Source organism: Myotis lucifugus, unplaced genomic scaffold, assembly GCF_000147115.1.
Source record: "Myotis lucifugus unplaced genomic scaffold, Myoluc2.0 scaffold_221, whole genome shotgun sequence".
In the NCBI taxonomy this organism is placed as follows: domain Eukaryota; kingdom Metazoa; phylum Chordata; class Mammalia; order Chiroptera; family Vespertilionidae; genus Myotis; species Myotis lucifugus.
This window is the reverse complement of record NW_005871269.1, coordinates 1314251-1336900: the sequence shown is the minus strand read 5'-3', so window position 1 is coordinate 1336900 and position 22650 is coordinate 1314251. Positions and strand designations below refer to the sequence as shown.

The 22650-nt window shown below is 42.9% G+C and overlaps 1 protein-coding gene across 2 annotated transcripts; it reads left to right on the top strand.

The window, feature by feature from the left end:
* Nucleotides 1-475: 475 nt before the first annotated feature.
* Nucleotides 476-11432, top strand: KLHL9 (kelch like family member 9). 2 transcript variants are annotated; one of them, XM_023761864.1, is made up of 5 exons: nucleotides 476-2969; nucleotides 7271-7520; nucleotides 9925-10072; nucleotides 10365-10445; nucleotides 10551-11432. In XM_023761864.1, the coding sequence occupies exon 1, from the start codon at nucleotides 1019-1021 to the stop codon at nucleotides 2870-2872; it is 1854 nt and encodes a 617-aa protein (XP_023617632.1). In that variant the 5' UTR covers nucleotides 476-1018; the 3' UTR covers nucleotides 2873-2969; nucleotides 7271-7520; nucleotides 9925-10072; nucleotides 10365-10445; nucleotides 10551-11432. The 2 variants fall into 2 exon arrangements, with proteins under 2 accessions (XP_023617632.1, XP_006098172.1); XM_006098110.3 differs by lacking the exons at nucleotides 10365-10445; nucleotides 10551-11432 and having other exon boundaries at nucleotides 9925-10135.
* The last annotated feature ends 11218 nt before the right edge of the window (nucleotides 11433-22650 follow it).

Here is a 22650-nt window from a genome sequence, read left to right as displayed (position 1 = left end):
GACCCTTTAATACAGTTCCTCATGTTGTGGTGACCCCCAACCATAAAATTTTCGTTGCTACTTCATAACTGCAATTTTGCTGCTGTTATGAATCGTCATGTAAATATCTGATATGCAGGATGTATTTTTAGGGGTCGCGACCCACAGGTTGAGAACCGCCGGTACACAAAAGCCGCATTTCATTGTTATTCAAAAAGCAGAAGTCAGGATGCGTAAATCTTAAAGAACGCACATTGGCGGGCCGCGCCCAGGTGCTGTTAAGCGTTCACACCAAAGGCGCAGCATAAATGCGGGCACCGATTCCGGCCTTTGGAGTCCCACAAAGTGACCAGAGGCCCTGCGCGCGGACCCGCACAGCCCCCTCCCCGCCCCCGCCCTGCGCGTCCCCCTCCCTCCCCGCTCCCCCCGACGCAGCTCTCCGCCGAGTCTGGCGGCCGCGGCAGGCGCAGTAGCTGCCGCGGCCGCTCCTAGCCCGAGGGATCCTGGGACTCGCTCGGCCTTTCCGGAAAGGGGCGGCTGGGCGTCGGCGTTGGGGCTCGGCCGGTGTTCCAGGCCCGCGTTCCAGGCCCTTCCTCCCAGGCTGGCCCGGAGCCGCGGCGACGCTCTCGTGACCGCGGAGGACGCGACGGGCCGGGCGGTTCGCGGAGGTGCCCGGCCTCACCGCCGAGGGAGCCGGGAGCGGCCTGACGTGGCGGCGCCTCCCCTTCGCCCGGAGCGGAACTGCCGGAGGAGCCACCGCGCGGGCCGCCGGACCAGGTGAACCGGGTTCCCTCACCGCCTTCGGGTGATGAATCAGCCGCATAACAGTCAGCGTTGAGGCGCCCGGCCCGTGGCGGTCCTGCTGCGCCGCAGCTTTACGGGGGGTGACCGGCTGGCCTGCCTGCGGGGCGCCGCGGTGACCGCTTGCCCTTGACCAGGAAAGCGAGCCGCCCTGCTCCGGGGACATCTTTGTTTCCTTGAAAGCGCTCCGGTGTCCCCCCCCTTTCTCGGCGCGCGTTTTGGTGCCAGAGGCTTTTCCATGAAAGTGTCTCTGGGTAACGGAGACATGGGCGTCTCCGCCCATTTACAGCCTTGCAAGGCCGGAACCACACGCATTTTTACCAGCAACACGCACAGTGCGGTGGTCCTGCAAGGCTTTGATCAGCTTCGGATCGAAGGGCTGCTCTGTGATGTGACGCTGGTGCCCGGGGATGGGGAGGAGGTCTTTCGCGTGCACCGAGCGATGATGGCGTCGGCCAGCGATTATTTCAAGGCCATGTTCACCGGCGGGATGAAAGAACAAGACTTAATGTGCATTAAGCTTCATGGCGTGAACAAGGTTGGTCTGAAGAAGATCATTGACTTTATTTACACTGCAAAACTTTCTCTTAATATGGACAGCCTTCAGGACACCCTCGAAGCTGCCAGCTTTTTACAGATTTTACCTGTTTTGGACTTCTGCAAAGTGTTTCTTATTTCAGGAGTCTCTTTGGATAACTGTGTTGAAGTGGGGAGAATAGCTAACACCTATAATCTCATCGAGGTGGACAAATACGTCAATAATTTCATCCTGAAGAATTTCACTGCGTTGTTGAGTACTGGGGAGTTCCTAAAACTCCCCTTCGAACGCCTGGCCTTTGTGCTTTCCAGTAATAGTCTGAAGCACTGTACTGAACTTGAGCTGTTCAAGGCTGCCTGTCGCTGGCTAAGATTGGAAGATCCTCGGATGGACTATGCTGCAAAATTAATGAAGAATATTCGATTTCCACTCATGACACCCCAAGACCTCATCAATTACGTGCAGACAGTCGATTTCATGAGAACAGACAACACCTGTGTGAATTTGCTCTTGGAAGCTAGCAATTACCAAATGATGCCGTACATGCAGCCGGTGATGCAGTCAGATAGAACGGCCATCCGATCCGACTCGACACACTTGGTAACCTTAGGAGGAGTTTTGAGGCAGCAGCTGGTTGTCAGTAAAGAATTGCGGATGTATGACGAAAGGTCACAGGAGTGGAGGTCTTTAGCCCCCATGGATGCTCCTCGTTACCAGCATGGCATTGCTGTCATTGGAAACTTTCTCTATGTAGTTGGTGGTCAAAGTAATTACGATACAAAAGGAAAAACTGCTGTTGATACAGTTTTCAGATTTGATCCTCGGTATAATAAATGGATGCAGGTTGCATCACTAAATGAAAAGCGCACGTTCTTCCACTTGAGTGCCCTCAAAGGACATTTGTATGCTGTTGGTGGGCGAAGTGCAGCTGGTGAACTGGCCACAGTAGAATGTTACAATCCAAGAATGAATGAGTGGAGCTATGTTGCAAAAATGAGTGAACCCCACTATGGCCATGCAGGAACAGTATATGGAGGCTTGATGTATATTTCAGGAGGAATTACTCATGACACTTTCCAAAATGAGCTCATGTGTTTTGACCCAGATACAGACAAATGGACGCAGAAAGCTCCAATGACTACAGTCAGGGGTCTGCATTGCATGTGTACAGTTGGAGACAAGCTCTATGTCATTGGTGGCAATCACTTCAGAGGAACAAGTGATTATGATGATGTCCTGAGCTGTGAATACTATTCACCAACCCTTGACCAGTGGACACCGATTGCTGCTATGTTAAGAGGTCAAAGTGATGTTGGAGTTGCTGTCTTTGAAAATAAAATCTATGTTGTAGGTGGATATTCTTGGAATAATCGTTGTATGGTAGAAATTGTCCAGAAATATGATCCAGAAAAGGATGAGTGGCATAAAGTTTTTGATCTTCCAGAGTCACTTGGTGGCATTCGAGCTTGTACTCTCACAGTTTTTCCACCTGAAGAAAACCCTGGGTCACCTTCTAGAGAATCACCTCTTTCAGCACCTTCAGATCATTCCTAGGACAAAGGTGTTATATCTTTGTGGTGCATAATGGATGATCTCATCCTTCCCCTTCAGTTATAACTTCCAGTGATTGGTCGAGTTATTAGAGAGAAAGGTAACTGATGTTTGTATTGTTTGGCTTAATATGTTTATCAAATGTTTAAATGCATTCTGAAAATATTCAACATAGCCAGCTGTTTTAACACACAAAAAGATAATGTAAAAAATGTTAGATGCCTTTTGTGGTGTTATGTCAGTCAGATTGTAGGGTGATTGTAGTAAATGTATAGTAATGTTCATCATGCTTCAAAGTTGAAAGTTTTCATCTTTTATTACAAAACATCAAAGGGTGGCTGCCAGCTCTAACCTAAAATAATAAGGAAAAGGTCACCAAGTATTATTAGCAACTTCCCTTTTTTTCATAGAATTTTTGACATAGCTGCCAACTCCCTAGATTGTGTGGGTGTATTCAGAATATGTGAAGTTTCTTAGGCAGACAGGAGAAATAATAAACTCAGAAATATTAACTTGAAAAAAAAAATCAGTATAGCCCTAAGTCAGAGTTATATTTCTGGAGAGAGTGAGAAAAAGAGAAAATGCACACAAATACATATGTATATACATACATACATATGTATATAAATATACATGCACATATCTCATTTTTAAATTGATTGGCACTTCAAGTAGAGAGTAATTGCTTTTAAATTTAAATTCTACCTAGCAGCTATTCCTATTCAAATGGGAATTCAGTACCAGAGTATAAATGTCTATATAGTCATGCTGACTGAATTGAAATAGATAAGTACTATAACATATTGAATTGACAACCAAGTTTAGTGTTTGACTAAGTTGTTCCCGCCAGATGAAACTTATTACTTTTTCTGCTTGTATATTGTTTTCTTAGAGTTAGTTGCTTTTATACAGATTACTTAGCAAAGCTCAGGTTCCAGAGCATTGCTTTTGCTCAGTAAATTTAGGCTCTACTACCTTTTTGCTCAGTAAAACTTATGATTATAAAAGCAAAGAAAGAAACATGCTGAACAAAGCTATATGATTTTCAATTCAGTCTCCCAGTTTAGTCATTCTAACAAGGTTATTTGATTTGGGGTGGCTGCCCTGGTGCTGCTCCTCCCAGGCATCCTGAGCTTTGTGTGATCTGCCTCAAGCCATGATCTGAGTAAGCAACAGATAAACTCTGCTCTGCATCAGATCAGAAAAATGTCCTTTTAGCTATGTCTAAAGAACAGGACAAACTTCAGATTCCCTAAGGAGCCAGCTACAGAAAGCGCAGGACACTGCTATCTCTTGCAGGCAGTACTAAAGTAGATCTCCAGGCTCTTCAATACCAAGGCATCCCTACTGGTTGAGAACTACCTTGGGAGATCTTAATGGGACCTTATCAGCAAAAGGAATCACAGGAGTCCTCTGTAGTAATTCCTTTTTTTAGAATATTTTTTTAATTGATTTTATAGAGAGAGAGAGGAAGGGAGAGGGAAAGAGAAGCATTGGTCGGCTGCCTCCTGCACGCCCCCTACTGGGAATTGAGCCCACAACCTGGGCTTGTGCCCTGACCAGGAATCAAACAGGTGACCTCTCAGTTCATGGGACGACGTTCAGCCAACTGAGCCACACTGGCCAGGGCTGTAGTGAGTAATTCTGAAGTACTTTCCTGGAATGTCTACCTGAAGAAAAAATTTACATATATACACTTAACATACACGTATATGTATGTGTATATCCCTATACTTAGGAAATTGTCATAGTATAAGTCAGAAACATCCTTCTTATTATTGACAATACCATAATAAAACTCAGGAACCAAGACAAAAGGAATTGGCTTCCAGGGATCTGAACTTCACTGCCCATTAAAGTATTGATTCATTTCAATGCTTTTCATGATTTCTGCATTGGCAGAAGTTTTCATACTTCTATGTTTTTTTTTTTAATGACTCAGTTTTTTATTACTAAAAATAACACATTTGAGTATATTTAGAAAATAGAAAATGTAGAAATGGCTGTGCATAGAAATTAGCCTTGTGCATAGAATAAGCAAGAAATGGCATCCCAATTATTTCCTTGATTATTAATGAGGTTAAATTTTTGTTTCCTTTGATCAGATGTTCTTGTCCTTTGCCTTTGTAGTACCTATTGAGGTTGCCTTGTTTTTCATATCAAGTTATGTGATCTCTTTATATAATAAATATAATTTAACTGGCATTTGTTTGCATTGATTTTTTTCCTCAGTATTGTAACCGAACAACCAATGGGTCTGGCCTATCTGTCACTACTTGAGCCAATTAAACAGAGACAGAGTTGAGTCATATATAAGTGTTTATTCCAATAATGCTCTCCCCTCCCCACAAATCAGCTACTTATATTGGGTAGAGGGACAAAGATTACATGGGAAAGTAGGCAAGATATAGTGGTTACAGGTTACAGGCAATGGGGGTTGGGGAGGTCACAGAGGGTGGGTGCCTCTGGGACCAAATTGTCTCAGCAACAAGGTTGTTAATCTGGGCAGTTCTCAGAAAAGGAGGATGGGCCGCATTTCAATATTAGCTCCCATGTTCCAGAGCGTACAACTCTCAACCAGGTTAGGATGTGCTTTTTCTAATCAGAGCAGAAAAATCATGGTTAACAAAGCATGATTAATATTTCTTAAAATTATAGCTAGTCCCCAATATTGTATTTCTATCCCTAACAGTATTACAGTTTTACAAAGGCAGGGCCATTCAGTTAATTTTTGAGATCAAAATTGCTTTTTCTTTGCATTTTGACCTTTTGGAGATAATTTTCCTGTTTTTTTACATAGCACTGATGTCACATTCCTTGCCCTTTATCCTATTGCTTTGGCAGTGCCAATTCTTAACATGCTAAAGTGGCATTAACTGCTTGTGTTCTGTTTAGTAGTTTTTCTTTCTGGTTGAAATGAAGAGTAATTTTTATTAAAATCTTTATTTTAATAAGAATATTAATATTTATTTACAGCAAATATTTCCCCATCATTTTTTAGTATATGTATTAACATACACCTTATTTTTGTAATGTAGTGAGATTAGTTTTTCTTTTGTCATTTTAAAAATGCTCTCTTAATTTTTTCCCGTGATGAGGTGGTATAATTATCCTAGTATTTTGTTGTTATGGATATGACTCTACTAGACTTCTGATATAAAATTTAATGTATTTTTTTTAAGGTGCTCAATTTTTTTATTGTGGTAAAGTATACATAACAACATTTATCATTTTAACCATGTTTAATTGGAAATTTCAGTGGCATTATATACATTCACATTGTTGTGCAACCATCATCATCAGTAGGTTTTTTGGAAAGAATGAATGAATGTAATGAGATTGTAAAGGACCTTGTAAGCCATCCTAACGAGTCTGACCTATATTCTCTAGGCAATGAAAAAAAAAAAAGGTACATGTAATGGGCATAAGAGAGGATAAAGCAATCAAAAAGCATTTGGAAGACTAAATTTACAATAATGATTCTCAACCCTGACTACATATTAGAAATTTTTAAAATCAATCATGCCTGGGTCATACCCCACACCAAGTCAATCAGAACCTTTGGGGAATAAGACTAAAAACATTCCAGGTGATTCCAATGTGCAGCTAAGGCTGAGAACAGTGACTGCACTAGAGCAAAAATTCTGCTTAAAATCAAAATGTGGTCCCTAGACCAGCCGTGGGCAAACTACGGCCCGCGGGCCGGATCCGGCCCGTTTGAAATGAATAAAACTAAAAAAAAAAAAAATACGGTACCCTTTTATGTAATGATGTTTACTTTGAATTTATATTAGTTCACACAAACACTCCATCCATGCTTTTGTTCCGGCCCTCCGGTCCAGTTTAGGAACCCATTGTGGCCCCCGAGTCAAAAAGTTTGCCCACCCCTGCCCTTGACCATCAGCATCACCTGGGAGCTTACTGTATGTTTTCAAGTTGTTATCTATGTTCCATCACCACTTTTTGAATAATCTTCACTTTCTCACTTAGACCATGGTAAGAAGAATTTTTGTGAGTTTGAGTCAAACTGTCGATAAATGCCGGGAAGTAAAATCTCAATAGATTGAGATAAAGGAGAATGGCTGTTTTGCATCTTGTTTTATACATTACAATCAAAGTGGGTTACATGAAATCCATTGGTGATACATTAGGGAGGTGGGAGAAAGCAAAGTGAAACCTTTGGGATCAGATAAAAAATAAAATGATAATGAAGTGGGGTGAAGCTTCGTGGAGCCATTCTCCCTTGCTCAGGGGTCACCTCCTGCACATCCCAGGGCACCCAGCTGCCTTGGGCTTTGTCCAGTGGCAAAGGCCTCTCCAGGGATCAGGGAGAAGCAGGGAAGTAAGTCTTGAGTTTCTTGTGATTTAGATTCTAAACTGTGATGATGAAATTCTCCACAGACCAGAACATTCTCAGCTCTGAGCTCCCCATGCACCAGTGATGTTGGCTTTGAGCAGGCAGGATCTACCCGAGAGGCCTCAGAACGAGTGAGTCCCTACCCGGTTCCTGTGATTGCTTCCTGGTGAGCAGGGAGCAGTAATGTTGCAGAGGAGTGTCCGCAGTTCTGGAAGCCAGAGGTCCGAAATCCAGAGGCTCTAGAAGGGACCTGAAACTGCTCAGCCAAGGTTTACAATAAGCAACATCTAACAGGTCAGAGATCACTGTCAGCTGGGTGTGGCAGACATTTCAGAAGCATCTGACATTGACCACATCCTCCATTTAAAGTCTGACCTTCATCTGGCTTCTATGCCACCATCGCCTGCTTTCCTGACCCTCCTCTCCTTTGTTAACCATCCCCTTTCATTTTAGGGACTGTTGGTGTTCCTCACAGTTCTAAGCTAGGTGCCACACTTCATCCTCTCTGCACATAGTCTCGACCTCCCAAATTGTTCCAAATGTCATTTCCATGGTTATGACTGGCATATGTACGTCCTTAGTCAGAATCATGTCTCCAAACATGAGACCCATATTTCTACTGGCTTCCCTAGAATACCTCCACTGAACATGTCCAAAATTGAATATATATTTTTAGCCTTTCTTGCCCTTAGGCCCTGCTCTAGTTTCTGTGTTCCCTGTCTATATGAAAGGGCTCCGTCATTCTTCCACTCAAGGTAGACGTGGACATTATCCTTGAGTCCTCAAATATGCAAATAACAAAGCAAATAAGACAGAGTCCAGTTTCTAATGAGCTGATTTGCTGAAGATGTCTTCATACCTACTGCTTTAGTCTAGTTCAGGTTTTGATAACAAAATACCACAAAGTGGGTAGCTTATTAATAACAGATTTAAGATCATGGCTTCAGCATGGTCAGAGGGCCTTCTGGATCGCAGACTTCTTGTTGTATTCTCACTAGCTAGAAGGCAGGAGGGACCCTCGGGAGCCTTTTTTTTTTTATATGGGCAGTAATCCCCTTTATGAGGTCTGGGCCCTCACAACTTAAGCACCTTCCGAAGGTCCCACCTACATCACTCCAGGCATAGGATTTTAAAAAATAATTTGGGAGGACACTAACATTCAGATACTAGCACCTACCATTTAAAGCAGTGGTTCTCAACCTGTGGGTCGCGACCCCTTTGGGGGTCGAACGACCCTAAGGCCATCGGAAAACACATATTGTTTTTGTGATTAATCACTATGCTTTAATTATGTTCAATTTGTAACAATGAAATTGGGGGTCACCACAACATGAGGAACTGTATTAAAGGGTCGCGGCATTAGGAAGGTTGAGAACCACTGATTTAAAGAGTAGGAATCTAGAAAGCTGAGGCAACTTGGCTTCCTATGCAAAATAAAAAGAGTAAAGAAGAGCTCAGGGTCAGAGTTGAAAATTAACTACTTACATGATAATGTTTATGCAGTTATACATTTAGATTAAAGCTGTTTCCTTTTGTTTGAAAAGCCTAGGCTTGGATTGAAACCACTAGAAGTCCTTTGGGAAGTTAGATTTAATTCAAAATACAAAAGATTCAAATTGATGATTTTGTCTAAATTGTCTTCTCATTGTCCAATGCTAAACAGAAAAACTGTTGACAATATCTAGATGAATATCTAATGGCTGGTGAAGTTAAAAATTATTTTCTGATATGAAGGCAAATTAAAAGTTAAGTACCCAAAAGTAAATGTTAAGAAAATAATTAAAAATGTCAAAAATATTTAGTAGTTTTGAATGATTTTAAATTATATCGGTAGTATTTTGAAGTATATAAATTTTTATTTGAATATGTAATTGGATAAATTACTGTTTATTTAAGTTAATATAGAACATTAAACACTCTTTGCCGGCTGGGCCCCAGGGCTAGGAGTCCCTGCAGGGTAATATGAAATTGGGTGCCAGAATAGCGCAGAACATGGGGAGCCAGCACACACTCACTGCTGCCTTAAGATTCATTGCTGGTACCCAAAACTCCAGTGCCCCCAGCTTGCTTGAGCCCTGGGAGAGACCAGCAAGCCCGTGCCCCTAGATGAGGACTTAAAATGAGGCTCACAGCCACCTGGTACGGGTACCGGGTTCCCAGCCAAGGAACCCCCAGACTCTTTCTTCCCTTGCCTCCTGTCTCCTCTGCTTCTGCCCTGACAGTGCACCTGCCTCAGTAGGCTTGGATTTCGTGGGTGCATGGCACTAAGGGGGAACTGGAGCTGCTGTGGCTCGCAGACCCAGAGTTCTGCCTCCTGCCACCCCCCTGCCAGTTCCCCAGCCAAAGCGCCCCTCCACGCTGTGGCTGTGCGCTGGGGAGGAGGAGGGATGCTGGTTATCGGCTCCGTCCCAGGGCGAGGTCCCCTGGTGGCCGTTCATTGTTAAGACAATGGGACTGAAAACCTTTTCACCTGATACTTGCTCTAATCACTGAGCCACGCTGTCCAGGGCTGTGTGATCTATTTGATCAGTTACTAGTCTTCTTATGTTTATGCAAATAATAAGACCAAACTAAAACTGGACTTATTGCAGGCTTTCTAAAAATGAGAGTAATCTCGGGGAGCAAAATTATATGCTAATAAAAACCACAAAACCCAATTGTGGATATTGGACTCCACTACAATGAACTGTCTTCAAAGTTTTGTTTTTAAGGCTATGTCTGCACGCCACACAGAACTCAGACCTGATGACATCACCAGAGATGTTCCAACTACAGATAATCCATCAGGTTGTCATTGCTGGATGCCATTCCAACGAAAGCCTTACATCTGGAAGTCTTCTCAAATGGTTTATAACTTGCTATGTGTTTTGTTTTCTTCTGTTTTCATAAAACGTGTGCCTATGTCCTTATTTACCTGATTGCTTACTCACACAATATAAGCCTCACTTTAGAAGCCAGCTGCATCACTGTGTCCTAAAGTGAAACTCAACAATTTGGAACTATAATTGAGCCAATAAAATATGGACAGTCTATTGGCTTCGCTTGAAACTGCTTTCCCTTTTCTGTCTAAATGGTTCAGACAGAAAAGGCTCACAGTTTCTCATGGGGGAAATCTTAGAATATTTCTCTTAACTTTAGTACGATGGACAGAAGGGCTTCAGACAGGTGTGCCACACCGGCCTCCGGGGAAGCTGCTCCTCCAAAATCACCCGGAACACTGTAAGTTAGTACTTCCCTTTATCACATGGGTTTACATCTCACCAGATCTTTAGTTGCCATAAGCCTGCTCACTTTTGAATGATGCCTTTTAATCTTCTTTTCAAGCTTATTACTTCTAGAGTACAACAAGAATGCCAGCTTGTCGAACGCGTCATCCTCTGGACATTGCTTATGTCACCTCCCGGGGACACCAGGCTGACCCGGACTTTGCAGAATCCCTCTTCCCTGCATGAAGACTCCCCTTCCCGTTTGCTCCTCCTTCCTCAGTCAGACAGGAAGAATCTCTGAGCCTTGGGATAGGCAGGACTATGCCCCGTGACAGCAGAAAGCAATTACAAGAAGATGGAGATATTCACCCATTTATCTCCTTGTAAGATTACAAGGCTTAAGTTCTTGAAGGGAGAGAGTAATACCACTGTGGTCAGCTAGTTATTAATAATAGGACAGAAGCAAAGGGAAGGTCAGATATTATAGGCTTGTCATTTGCGCAGTTTCACCAGGAAGCTGCAACTTTGCACTCCCCAGGGAGCCACTGGCCGATTCCCTGCATAACACTGGGGAAAGGGATCCAACGAAGGGAAGACAGATGCATGTCCAGTAAAGTTGGGGTGACCTAGGGAAGGTACTTGTGTGTCAGTCACTCCGGGGGACAGATCATTGGCCAAAATGAGTGTGGCCACTGCAAGCATGCAAATATTTGGGAAAACACAACTTCTAGGAGTTCTCTCTCTTGTTGCTCTTGTGCCCTTGGCTTCCTTGCATTTCCCCTGCTTCCTCCATAGCCATGTGGCCGTGTGGACCCCGCATGCCATGGACTGATGGACTACAGCGGGGCACACAGATTATGCGAGCCGGATGCTGGATTGGATTCTGCTCTAACATGGAAAGGAAACTCTGGACATAGACTGATTCTAGTCCTATTGAAACCCTAGCTACACTTCCATGACTGGGCAAAGGGAAATGGAACTTTGGAAACTCAGGGGTGTAATGCCATGGAAATGCAGCTTTCTACAATATCACATCCTCCTGTGTGAGTCTCTTTTTCTTGGGAGATCGAAAGAAATCCACCCCCACTAGCAACTGGGGGAGAGGAGGACCTCTCTTGTCTGTTATCATACCCATATCTATATACAGTATTCATTTAATAGTTCTGATACCCGGCACAATTTCCCCTTCCCCTCTGCTTTCTGGATCCCACTCCTTCACTCCCATATCTTTCCCTTTCACGCCAAGTAGAAATCCCCAGTGTGTTTCCTTTATTCACTCCTCATTACACTGCAACTGCCCGTTCATGCTGCTGCTTCCTTTTTCATTAAGGTTTCCGGCTGTCAATTTTTCCTTCAGAGTACAAAGCCACCAATTGAAAGCAAAAGTTGAGTGAAAGTTCTAGGCTTTAGGGAAACTCTCATATGAAAGGATTTTTCCCTCCCCGAGAAAGTTTTTGGAAAGGGAATGTCCCTGTTGCAATGATGTAACAGTAGCTGTAGCAAAAAGGAAATAGAAAGTAGGATCCATTTTACTCCGTGGACTGTTAAAAAATTTTGTATGAGAAGGGTGCCACCTACTGGCCAAGGTGGACAAAGACAAACAAAGTCTAGGGATCTGGCTTCTTATATATGCAGATTTATCTCTAGGGTTTCAAAAAAACCTCTTGTTTGGAAGAGCTGATCTTCATACCGAAAGAAGCCCGCATTCTAATATTTTATATATTTTTAAAATATATACTTTATTATATATATATATATTTTTTTTTTTTTTTGAGAGAGAGAGAGAGAGAGGGAGAGAGAGAGAGAGAGAGGAAGGGAGAGGGATAGAGAGGTAGAAACATTGATGAGAGAGAAACATCAATTGGCTGCCTCCTGCATGTGCCCCACTGAGGATTGAGCCTGCAACCAGGGCATGTACTCTGCCTGGGAATCAAACTGGTGATTTCTTGGTTCATGTGTCAACGCTCAACCACTGAGCCACACCAGCCTGGAGAAATATATACTTTATTTTTTAGATCAGTTTTAGGTTCACAGAAAAACTGAGAAGGTGTAGAGATTTCCTACATACTCCCTGCCCCAACATATGCATAGCATACTCAAAATTGTACCTATATTTTTTGTCAAATTAGCAAAAAATATACTTTTTTTGGTGTAGAAATAGAAGCCCAGAGAGAGGTAGGTAGGTGTGGGAGGCCTAGAGATGCGGGTTGGCCAGGCAGTTAACCGCAGCCTTCACCTCGGTGGAATAACTCTGACGAATTTGGAAGCTGAGTAGAATGTTCTATTGGGAATGAACTCTTTCAAGATTAGATTCTGAATGCCTAGGGCAGGGGTCCTCAAACTACGGCCCGCGGGCCACATGCAAATACAAATATTGTATTTGTTCCCGTTTTGTTTTTTTACTTCAAAATAAGATATGTGCAGTGTGCATAGGAATTTGTTCATAGTTTTTTTTTTTTTTTACTATAGTCCGGCCCTCCAACGGTCTGAGGGACAGTGAACTGGCCCCCTGTTTGAAAAGTTTGAGGACCCCTGGCCTAGGGATTAGGATTCAAGGTCAAAATTTCAACGCAATAATAGTAAGGTTCACAAATGTATAGCACGGTGTCATATTAAAGTTCTTTCACACACATTCTCCGAAGCGATCTTCACAATGACCCTGTGAGGTGTGCAGGCCGGTACTCATTAAATGAGGAAACTGAAGCTTACACAAGTTAACAACTTGGGGTATGTTCAAAGGCAGGGCCCAGGAAGTGTGCCTCCAAAACCAATAGTCCTTCCACTACATTTCACACCACCTCCTACTGGCCAAGACCTGTGGCTGGAATCCATCACCGCTCAACTCCCGTGGGTGGCCAGAAGAGGGATCAGGAGGAGTCCTAGGCCCGCTCTCCCTCCTCAGAAGCTTCCTTCCGAAGTCATTATTTCCTGAGAAGGCCTAGTTCTGGGAACTGATCGCCTCTGTGACTGTGGACCTGAGCCCCCATGAAGGTCTGTTCAGGTTAATCCAGGGAAAAGCTGGCAGTCAGCTGCAGAACATGACCCTTTAAGGCTCCAGCTTTCTCTTCCTGCCTCTGTGTTGATGCTGAAAGACAAGAAAAATGACACGGTAAGGATTTCACCCCCCTTTCTAAAAGTAGCAGACATTTATTATTAGTGAATAACCTGAGCTTCTACATTGATTTGAGATCTGCATTCTTTCTAAGTTCTTTGTTTTTAAAGAGGATAAAATATTTTCGACTGACCCTTCTCTGAAAAACTGGTTTTTCCGCTCATGGCTTTCTGCACAAGGTCCTTTCAAAATATTTCATGGTTTAGTTCTCTGCTGAAGAAAGGCCCAGAATCTCAGATCTGCAGGATCCTGTGTGTTCCCTTTGATAGGACTTCACCCTGAGGACATTTCGAGTATATCTGTTTGGAGACTTTCAGCGGCTCAGTGTTGTTCTCCATGTTGGCGCTGCCTGGCCAGAGATGCCTGAGCTGAGAAGTAGATATTATTTTCAGTATTATTAGTACTAGATAGATTATATAATTTTCCCAAGAAGAGTGTAATAAAATTAAAAAGAAATGTGTAATACTACTAGGAAATCATGTTAGATCTGAAATACTATCAAGAATATAAGAAAAATACTTTATCTCATTTTTTGCTTATGCACGATTTGTAGCATCATGATCACATGACAATGAGCACTATGTGTGTGGGCTGAAGGGATAAGGACATATTGGCACGGCCGGAAGTGGCAGCAGAGTGCTCACAGTTGGGGTAGGGAGCAAGCACCAAGCACAAAAGTTTTTAGAGCCAGAGAAAAATTCTCGGTGGAGGAAGATTCAGTGGGGTGAGTAGCTTGTGATGAGGCTAGAAGTGTAATTTTTCCCCAGCCATGCTCAAAACCTTCCTGTAATAATCAGAGGATCGTTCTAAGTAAATGGAGCATAAAAGCTGAATTTCACCTCCATCCCTCGGAGCTAAGTTTCTGATTCCCCTTTCAAGTTGGACCTAGGTTTATGGTCCAGGACCAAGAAGGCCGGGCGATGTCTTGGGTTAAGGATTGCATCATTCACTAGCCAGAGCAAGACTCCAAAGCTGAGGGCCTGGAGCACAGAGAAGGAATGTTGCCTGAAATCTTTATTCTTTCCTTGTTTAGTTTGACTCAGTTCATCATCGGATATTGAGTCACCAAAAAAGACCTACAGTAGCAGATGGAGAGCATGGCATGACAATAAATACAAACTGCTTAAACTTCCCTAATAAAAGATTTGGTTTTAAACACATTTTCATATATATCAATATTGATATTAATATTGCCATCTCTAATTACTTTTCTCCATTGTATTTTCTTTTCCTTTCTTTTTTCTGCAAAAAGCTTTATTGTTTCATTTGGTCCCATGCCTGGGAGAGGGCTTCAGGGTGGTTAAAAGAATGGCTAGTAGTTTCGGGGAGAGGCTCAGGGGAAAGCCAGACACCAGGGGATACAGAGGGGCCCCTCAAAGGCCTCTGAGCTCCTCAGGCTCCTACTTGTGCTTGAGGGTGAGCCTTTCCAAGAGATACTCGCCCAGCCCAGACTGGGGACCGCAGCCTGCGGAGGTGAGTCAGGTGTAGCCCATCTTCCTGATGAGTTTCACCTCCTCCCCCCGGAAGTGGTTCTGCAGGAAGTCACAGAGCTGAGGTCTGCGCAGGGAGAACCAGGGCCTGCAGCTCCCAAAGGGCCTGGGTCAGGCTCCTCTCCGAGGCCAGGGCGGCTTCCATGGTCCTGAGTTTTGCCCCTTCATCTGGGGAGGCTTCAGCACGTCCTGGAGAGAATGCGGCCACCGCGCTGGTTTAGCAACTTTAAGACGCTCAGCGCCCTCGGCTTCTTCTCCGCCAACTCGCAGAAGAAGCGGCCCACGCCCTCGAGAGCCAGTCGTCTAGGTCAAAACAGAAGCCCAGAGAGAGGTAGGTGTGGGGCCCGCAGATGCGGGTTGGCCAGGTGGTTGGCTGCAGCCTCCGCGTTGGTGGAATAATTCTGACGAATTTGGGAGCTCAGGGCTGTTTGGCAATAAGGAGTGAAGGTAGGAAAAAACCCGGTGAGTTGGCTTGTGTTGGCTGGTCTGGAAGGTGGTTCTGACGGTGGTGACTGGGCAGAGTGGCCTGAGGCTGGAAGAAGGGGTGTCCCTGGGTCTGTTCCGTCCAAACACTGTTGAAGCAAGAGACAGATCCGGGCCCCCCGATGGCACTCCCCATTGTATTCTCTTGCTCTGCTTTTGCCCATCTTTTCTTTTACTGTTTGAGTATTAAGTATTTAGTATTATTTGATTTTAGGCTTTTCTCCTGATGCAAAGAAATAATGGGGATTTATGTATGTTCTCATTAAGAATGATGACAAAACAACAGAAAATGTCCAGTGAGCATAAACTTTCTTTTTTTAAAAAAATATATTTTATTGTTTTTTTACAGGGAGGAATGGAGAGGGATAGAGAGTTAGAAACATCGATGAGAGAGAAACATTGATCAGCTGCCTCCTGCACACTCCCTACTGGGTATGTGCCTGCAACCAAGATACATGCCCTTGACTGGAATCGAACCTGGGACCCTTGAGTTTGCAGGCCAAGGCTCTATCCACTGAGCCAAACCGGTTAGGGCTACTTTCAATGAATGGGTTCTATGAAAGAAACTGATATGTAGAACTTAGAAAGTTAATGATGGGAAAGGTGGGTGAGAAGATAGCAGAACTTAAGGATTCTTGGAGAAAACAGGAACCAAAAAGCCCAACTCCTTACCTCAAGTTTCAATTATTAAAATTTGATTAATTATCTTAGTGTGGTGCTTGATACAATGTAAATCAGCCAGGGATAACAATAATAACAACAATATTGTTAATTAAATAAAAATGTCTCTTTCTTCTTTAAATTAGGTTGTTTATATAAATGTGGCAATTAAATATGTAAACTTTGGAGTAAGAAGATGAATAAATATGTGGATCTAAAAACATGAATTTCACACTATTAGAATCACTATTATGACTTAGAGTATTTTGCTTCACTTATACATTTGTTTCTTTGTTCGTAAAGGGGCATGACATAAAAATGTTCTTTTTTAAATTTCCAATTCCCTGCCTTTTTCCCAGCTGGAGGTCATGGGAGAGAGCCCAATACCCAATCTCTAAGCCACTATTTGACTTTTATCCAGTAGATGGCAGTATAACACCAAACATCTATATCTTTTAACAAAACATGTTTTTGTTGATTTCAGAGAGAGGAAGGTGGAGGGGGGGGGGAGAGGGAGAGAGAGAGAGAGAGAGATAGAAGCATCAATGATGAGAGAGAATCATTAATCGGCTGCCTCCTGCACACCCCCTGCTGCTTATAGAGCCTGCAACCCAGGCATGTGCCCTGACCAGGAATCGAACCGTGACCTCCTGGTTCAGGGGTCGACGCTCAATAATGAGGCAACAAATCAATGTGCCTCTCACATCAATGTTTTTTTTTTCTCTCTCTCTCCATTCCACTCTCTCTAAAAATCAATGGGAAAAGTATCCTCTGGTGAGGATTATAAAAAATAAGATAGAAAAACAGTAAGAATACGAAGAATTGGGAAATACAATTTAAAAGAGTAAATTACTGACATACCTCGATGTGGGGTTGGAGGGATGAGAAGAAATAAACCAAAAAACTTATATACTTATATACATATATACATAGCCCATGAACACGGGCAATAGCGTAGTGAAGACCTAGTGGGGTGGGTAGGGGCTGGGAGGAGGGGGGAATGGGGAGAAAATGGGAGATATCTGTAATACCATCAACAATAGAAAATACATTTAAATATTTAAAAAGAGTAAATTAGTGGTTAAGACTCTAGGGCACTATAATTCAGAATAGGAAAAATAATTTCTTTAAAATATTTATAAATCCCAAAAATTTTCATATATTAGATTACAAAGAAAATATCAATAATTTCTCCAGAGAAAAAAATACTAGAAGTTGTACGCTCAGATAACAAAGCCTGAATTAATTTTAAACCAATTTTAAACCAATTATTTAGACATTTTAAAACATATTGATAAATTACAATCAAGTCAGAGAGAAAAAAATAAAATGACAAATTTAGTAAGTAATGGAAATTAAAACACTATTCTTAAAATTTGTAGAAGTAGTCAAAGTTACACACTGAACTAAACTTATAGGTTTTTCAAACATAGGACTTGAAAATAGACTGTCCTCACACATTAAAGGCAGTTAATTCTCAATAACATTAAAACATATAATAAGAGCTAACCTTTATTGAATGTTCTCTCTGTAACAGGGACTGTGATAAGCACTTTATAAAAATATTATTTTTTATATTTTTAATAACCCTACCACACTCTTAAACGATAGCTTATTCTCTACTGCATGCCCTTAGATGATAACTATCATTTATTCAATACTTACTATGTGCAAAAGCAACAAACCACAGAAGCTATCAAGTAGCAGAACTCTGATTCAAGCACAATCAGTATTTTCCCAATATCATATGGGTTCCACTGTGACAGAATTAAAAAATCACATTAATAAACCCATTCACCATGACTAAGAAGAGTATCTTAGAAATATAAAGATAATTTGATACTAGAAAATATATTTATATAATGCATCATCTATCACACCAGAGCTCAATAAATGATACTTTCTTAAGGATTACTTGCAATGTGGAGTCTAAAACTAAAACTGAACTTTAAGAATTCTGCTACCTAAAAATTTATCAATCTGATTGTCCTTGAATGAGTCTCTTTTACCCATGTGTGATTTTGTACTATATGTATCAATCATTTGGAAAATATTCGTTCACTGAGATAGTGAGATCTTACAAATCTATTTATAAAGTGTGTCCCAAAATTCACGCAAGAAGTAATTTTGATAGGAAACACAGGTTTATAATTAAAAATTGTAAATTTTTTTATTGTTTCATAAAGTATACAGTATAGGGTTATGTATGGAATAGCACAGCGGGTAAATGGCCTCCACGGCTTTTCTGGCACATACACAAAGCTGTGGTTGTCATTGATCTTCATTGTCCCTGCTCCTGGGCCATAATTGGTACTTGGTAATGCTTATCAAATTGAAGGGATTGAAATCAAAGGGCAACAGATATTAGAATCTGATTCAATAAACCAAGTAAAATTAGGCTTTTATTTTTTGTTGTTGTTATTGTTAATGCTCACGCAAAATTCAAATCTTGTGTGAATTTTGGGACGCCCTTTATTTCAGATTTTCAATTAAGTAATTCATTTGTTAATATCACTTTTCTTGTCATCAGAAAAGTTTTTACTGGTAAGTATTGCGAAGTTGTCAAGTTCACAGTGGTAGATTTTCTGAAATTCTAATTTTCTACTGAAAGGTCAACTGTTACAATTGGCAACAGGTGTGGGATTATTTCTGGGCTCTCTATTCTTCCGTTCCATTGGTCTGTGTGTCTGTTTTTATGCCAGCACCATGTTGGTTTGATTATTATGGCCTTGTATTATAGTTTGATATCAGGTAGTGTGATACCTTCCACTTCATTCTTCTTTCTTAAGATTGCTGTGGCTATTCAGGGTCTTTTCTGGTTCCATGTAAATTTTAGGATTATTCTAGTTTTGTGAAAAATGCCCTTGGTATTTTGGTAGGGATTGTGTTAAATCTATAGATTGCTTTGGGTAGTATGAACTAGTGGTCGCCAGCCAGTGGTCCGTGGACCACTGGTGGTCTGTGGGGTCCGAAAGATTGGCGACCGCTGGTATGGAACAGTTTAGTGATGTTAATTCTTCCTATCCATGAGCACAATATATGCTTTCATTTCTTTGTATCTTCTTTAAGTTCTTTCTTAAATATTTTATAATTTTTTGAGTACAGTTTTTTTAAAAATATATTTTATTGATTTTTTACAGAGAGGAAGGGAGAGAGATAGAGAGTTAGAAACATCGATGAGAGAGAAACATCAATCAGCCACCTCCTGCACATCTCCTACTGGGGATGTGCCTGCAACCCAGGTACATGCCCTTGACCGGAATCGAACCTGGGACCTTCCAGTCCACAGGCCGATGCTCTATCCACTGAGCCAAACCGGTTTCGGCTGAGTACAGTTTTTTTTTACCTCCTTGGTTAAATTTATTTCTAGATACAGTATATATATTTTTTCAATTGTAAATGAGATTGTTTTCTTAATTTCTCTTTCTAATAGTTCATTATTGGTGTAGAAAAATTCAACCAATTTCTGAATATTTATTTTGTATCCTGCTATTTTATTGAATTCATTTGTTAGTAGTTTTGTGATAGAATCTTTAGGATTCTCTCTATATAGTATCATGTCCTCTGCAAATAATGACAATTTTACTTGTTCCTTTCCAATTTGGATGCATCTTCTTTCTTTTTTTCTTTTGTCTGATTGCTGTGACTTGGACTTCCAATACTATGTTGAGTATAAGTGGTAAAAGTGGACCATCTTGTCTAGTTCCTGATCTTAAAGAATTTGCTTTTAGCTTTTCCCAATTGAGTATAATGTTAACTGTGAGTTTGCCATATATAGCCTTTATTATGTTGAGGTATGTTTCCTCTATTTCCATTTTGGTGATCTTAGTGAACAGGATTCATCACAGTGGGTCTGGTACCGCTAAGACCTCCCTTTGGGTGTGCAGCTTGTGGAGCTAATCGGGTGGTGTTCTTTTGTGATCTGAAGCTGGCCACCAGGTGTGTTGGTCCTGGGGCCTCTTGGGAGGGACTCCAGTGCAGATCAATGTCAGATGCTGCTTGTGACTGGTGGCAGGATGAGGGGGTGGGGCAACATGTTAGGCTCTACATGTTAAAGCCACTCACCATTGGAAGCTGGCTGTGCTGAGCCTGGATGCATGTGGGAGGGGCCTCACTGTGAACTGAGGCCAGGTGCTGCCAGGTCAGCACAAGGCCTAAGGCAGTGGTTGGAAAACTGCGGCTCGCGAGCCACATGCGGCTCTTTGGCCTCTTGAGTGTAGCCACGAAGTTTCAATCGCACTGTATGTGTGTGCCCGCACATGGTATTTTGTGGAAGAGCCACACTCAAGGGGCCGCAGTTTGCTGACCACTGGCCTAAGGCTTCTCCAAACCTGAGATCATTCACTGGCTGTTTGTAAGGCTCAATCACTGTAAGAGCCTCAGGCAGAAGTGAGTTGGGTGAAGCAGGGTCCCGGTAGTTATCAAGGTGGAGCTAATGGAATTGACCAGACTAATGCAGAGTTAGGTTTGGCCACAAGGGAGAAAGGCTCACTACAGGAATGATGGGGCCCATGAGCCATGGGAGAGGACACCTCAACACAGAGATATTGGCAGCTGTCCCTCCAGCCCTTGCCCTGAAGCCACACAACTCAGTTGCTCCTTGCATGCCTTTGGTGCTCTCCAAGCTGCTGTCCTCTCTCCAGAGCCCATGGTGAGTGCCTGTGAGGAAGAGTTTGTGTGCTCATCCTTTAATAGGACACCTGGGTTTCCAGCAGCCTTCTGTGTCACTGGGACGAATGGAGGAATCCCCACTATATAGTAATAGTAATACATGGTTATTACAATATTATTTAAAGTCATTCCTGTACTTCGAACAAGAAAGAGGAGAAATTATAGTTCCAGGTGGGTATTAGACTTATGGGGGGAATCACTTCATAAATTATATGAATGTCTAACCAATATGCTGTACATCTGAAACGAATCTATACATATAAAAGCCTAAGCGACTGTCTGACCATCCGACCATCCAACTGGCTGGTAGGTATGATGTGTACTGACCACCAGGGGGAAGATGCTCAATGCAGGAGCTGCTGAGCTGCAGTGACTTGGCAGCGGCGGTTCTCAGGTGACACCCGGACCCAGAGAGGAGGGAGCCCAATTCCTCATGGGGCTGTGGGATTCTACCTTTAGCCATGGGTTATGTTGTGCTGGGGCACTGTCGGCCCTGGTTTACTGCCAAGCTGTGGTGATCACAGACGCCCTTCCAGCCACAGAAGAACAACTGGCAGCAAAGATCCACTGACCAGCACCTCTCGCACCCACATGGGCCCACACCCTGGTTCCTTCAGGTTTTGTGGCATCTGCAGGATTTGGCGGGGACAGAATCCCTTATACATCCAGGAACTTGAAGAGGTCCACGTCGCTGTCACTCACAAAGTTGTACCAGGGCTTGGGGGAGGAGAAGGGCCCCTCCAAGGGGCCGTGGGGTGATAGCAGCTCTGTGAAATCAGGGTCTGGAGAGAAATTTCCCACGTCGGGGCTCTGAGGTGAGACTGTGGCCTTGACTGGAGCTGGAGCAGGTGCAGTGGAGACCATGCCCTGGGCTCCCTGCGAAGGGTCCTACCAGGCCTGGCTATAGCTGGAGGCACTGGGATCTGCTGCTGGGAAGACTTGCAAGGGGCAGTGTGGAGGGAGGCTGCATAAACCTGGGCCCCCATGGTGCAGGGTGGCTGCCAGGAGCACAGGGCCCTCTGGGAAGTCAGGGTCCTCTGGGAGCACAGGGCCAGTGGGGAATACTAGCTCCTCAGGGAACACAGGTGAGGCGGGCAGCATGGGGTTGGGGAGTGAGGGGTAGTGAGCACAGAGAGGGCTGGGAAAACAGGTCCAGTTGCCCAGCTGTGGTGCCACCCCAGGTGCGACCTGCGGCCAGGGAGGGACTGTGTGAGTTTAGCTCCAGGGCAAGTCTGGCCCGTCTTGCCCAGTCCCGCCCCACCGGCCACCTTCTAATTAATTTCCTTTTGATGTGCACAAATCTGTGCACCAGGCACTAGTATAAAATAATATTGAATGTCAACTGCAATTGATAAAATAATAAGAATCCTAATTCAATGGAACGCTCATCATCTTAACAAAAACCTACTTTGAACTTTTAATGATAGAACCATCTGGTTCCTTTTTCCTGTTGTTAAGAATAACTTTTAAGGAAACTCTACGAGGCTTAATTTTTTCAGACCTTCTTTCCCCCGCCTCTGGATATCCCTCTTGGAAGTGTTGATCAGGTGTGACATATATCTGAACGTTATTTTATATTCATGGATCTGACCTTAATCTCTTAAACATTTAGTTTTAAATTTGGTTTTATTTACTCTATTTAATTGAGAATATTACTGACCATTTGCTATGTGCCGATCATTATGCAGAACTCAGGCTGGATACATCAAGAAAATTACACCTCCACTCTTGCCCTCAAGAAGAGTAAAGTGCAAACACTGTTCTCAGGTGTTCAGGCAGTTAGAACATGTCCCGGCTGCTTC

What these genes read in the sequence shown, in the direction of transcription:
- KLHL9 (XM_023761864.1), top strand. Translation starts at nt 1,019, where the DNA reads ATGAAAGTGTCTCTGGGTAACGGAGACATGGGCGTCTCCGCCCATTTA.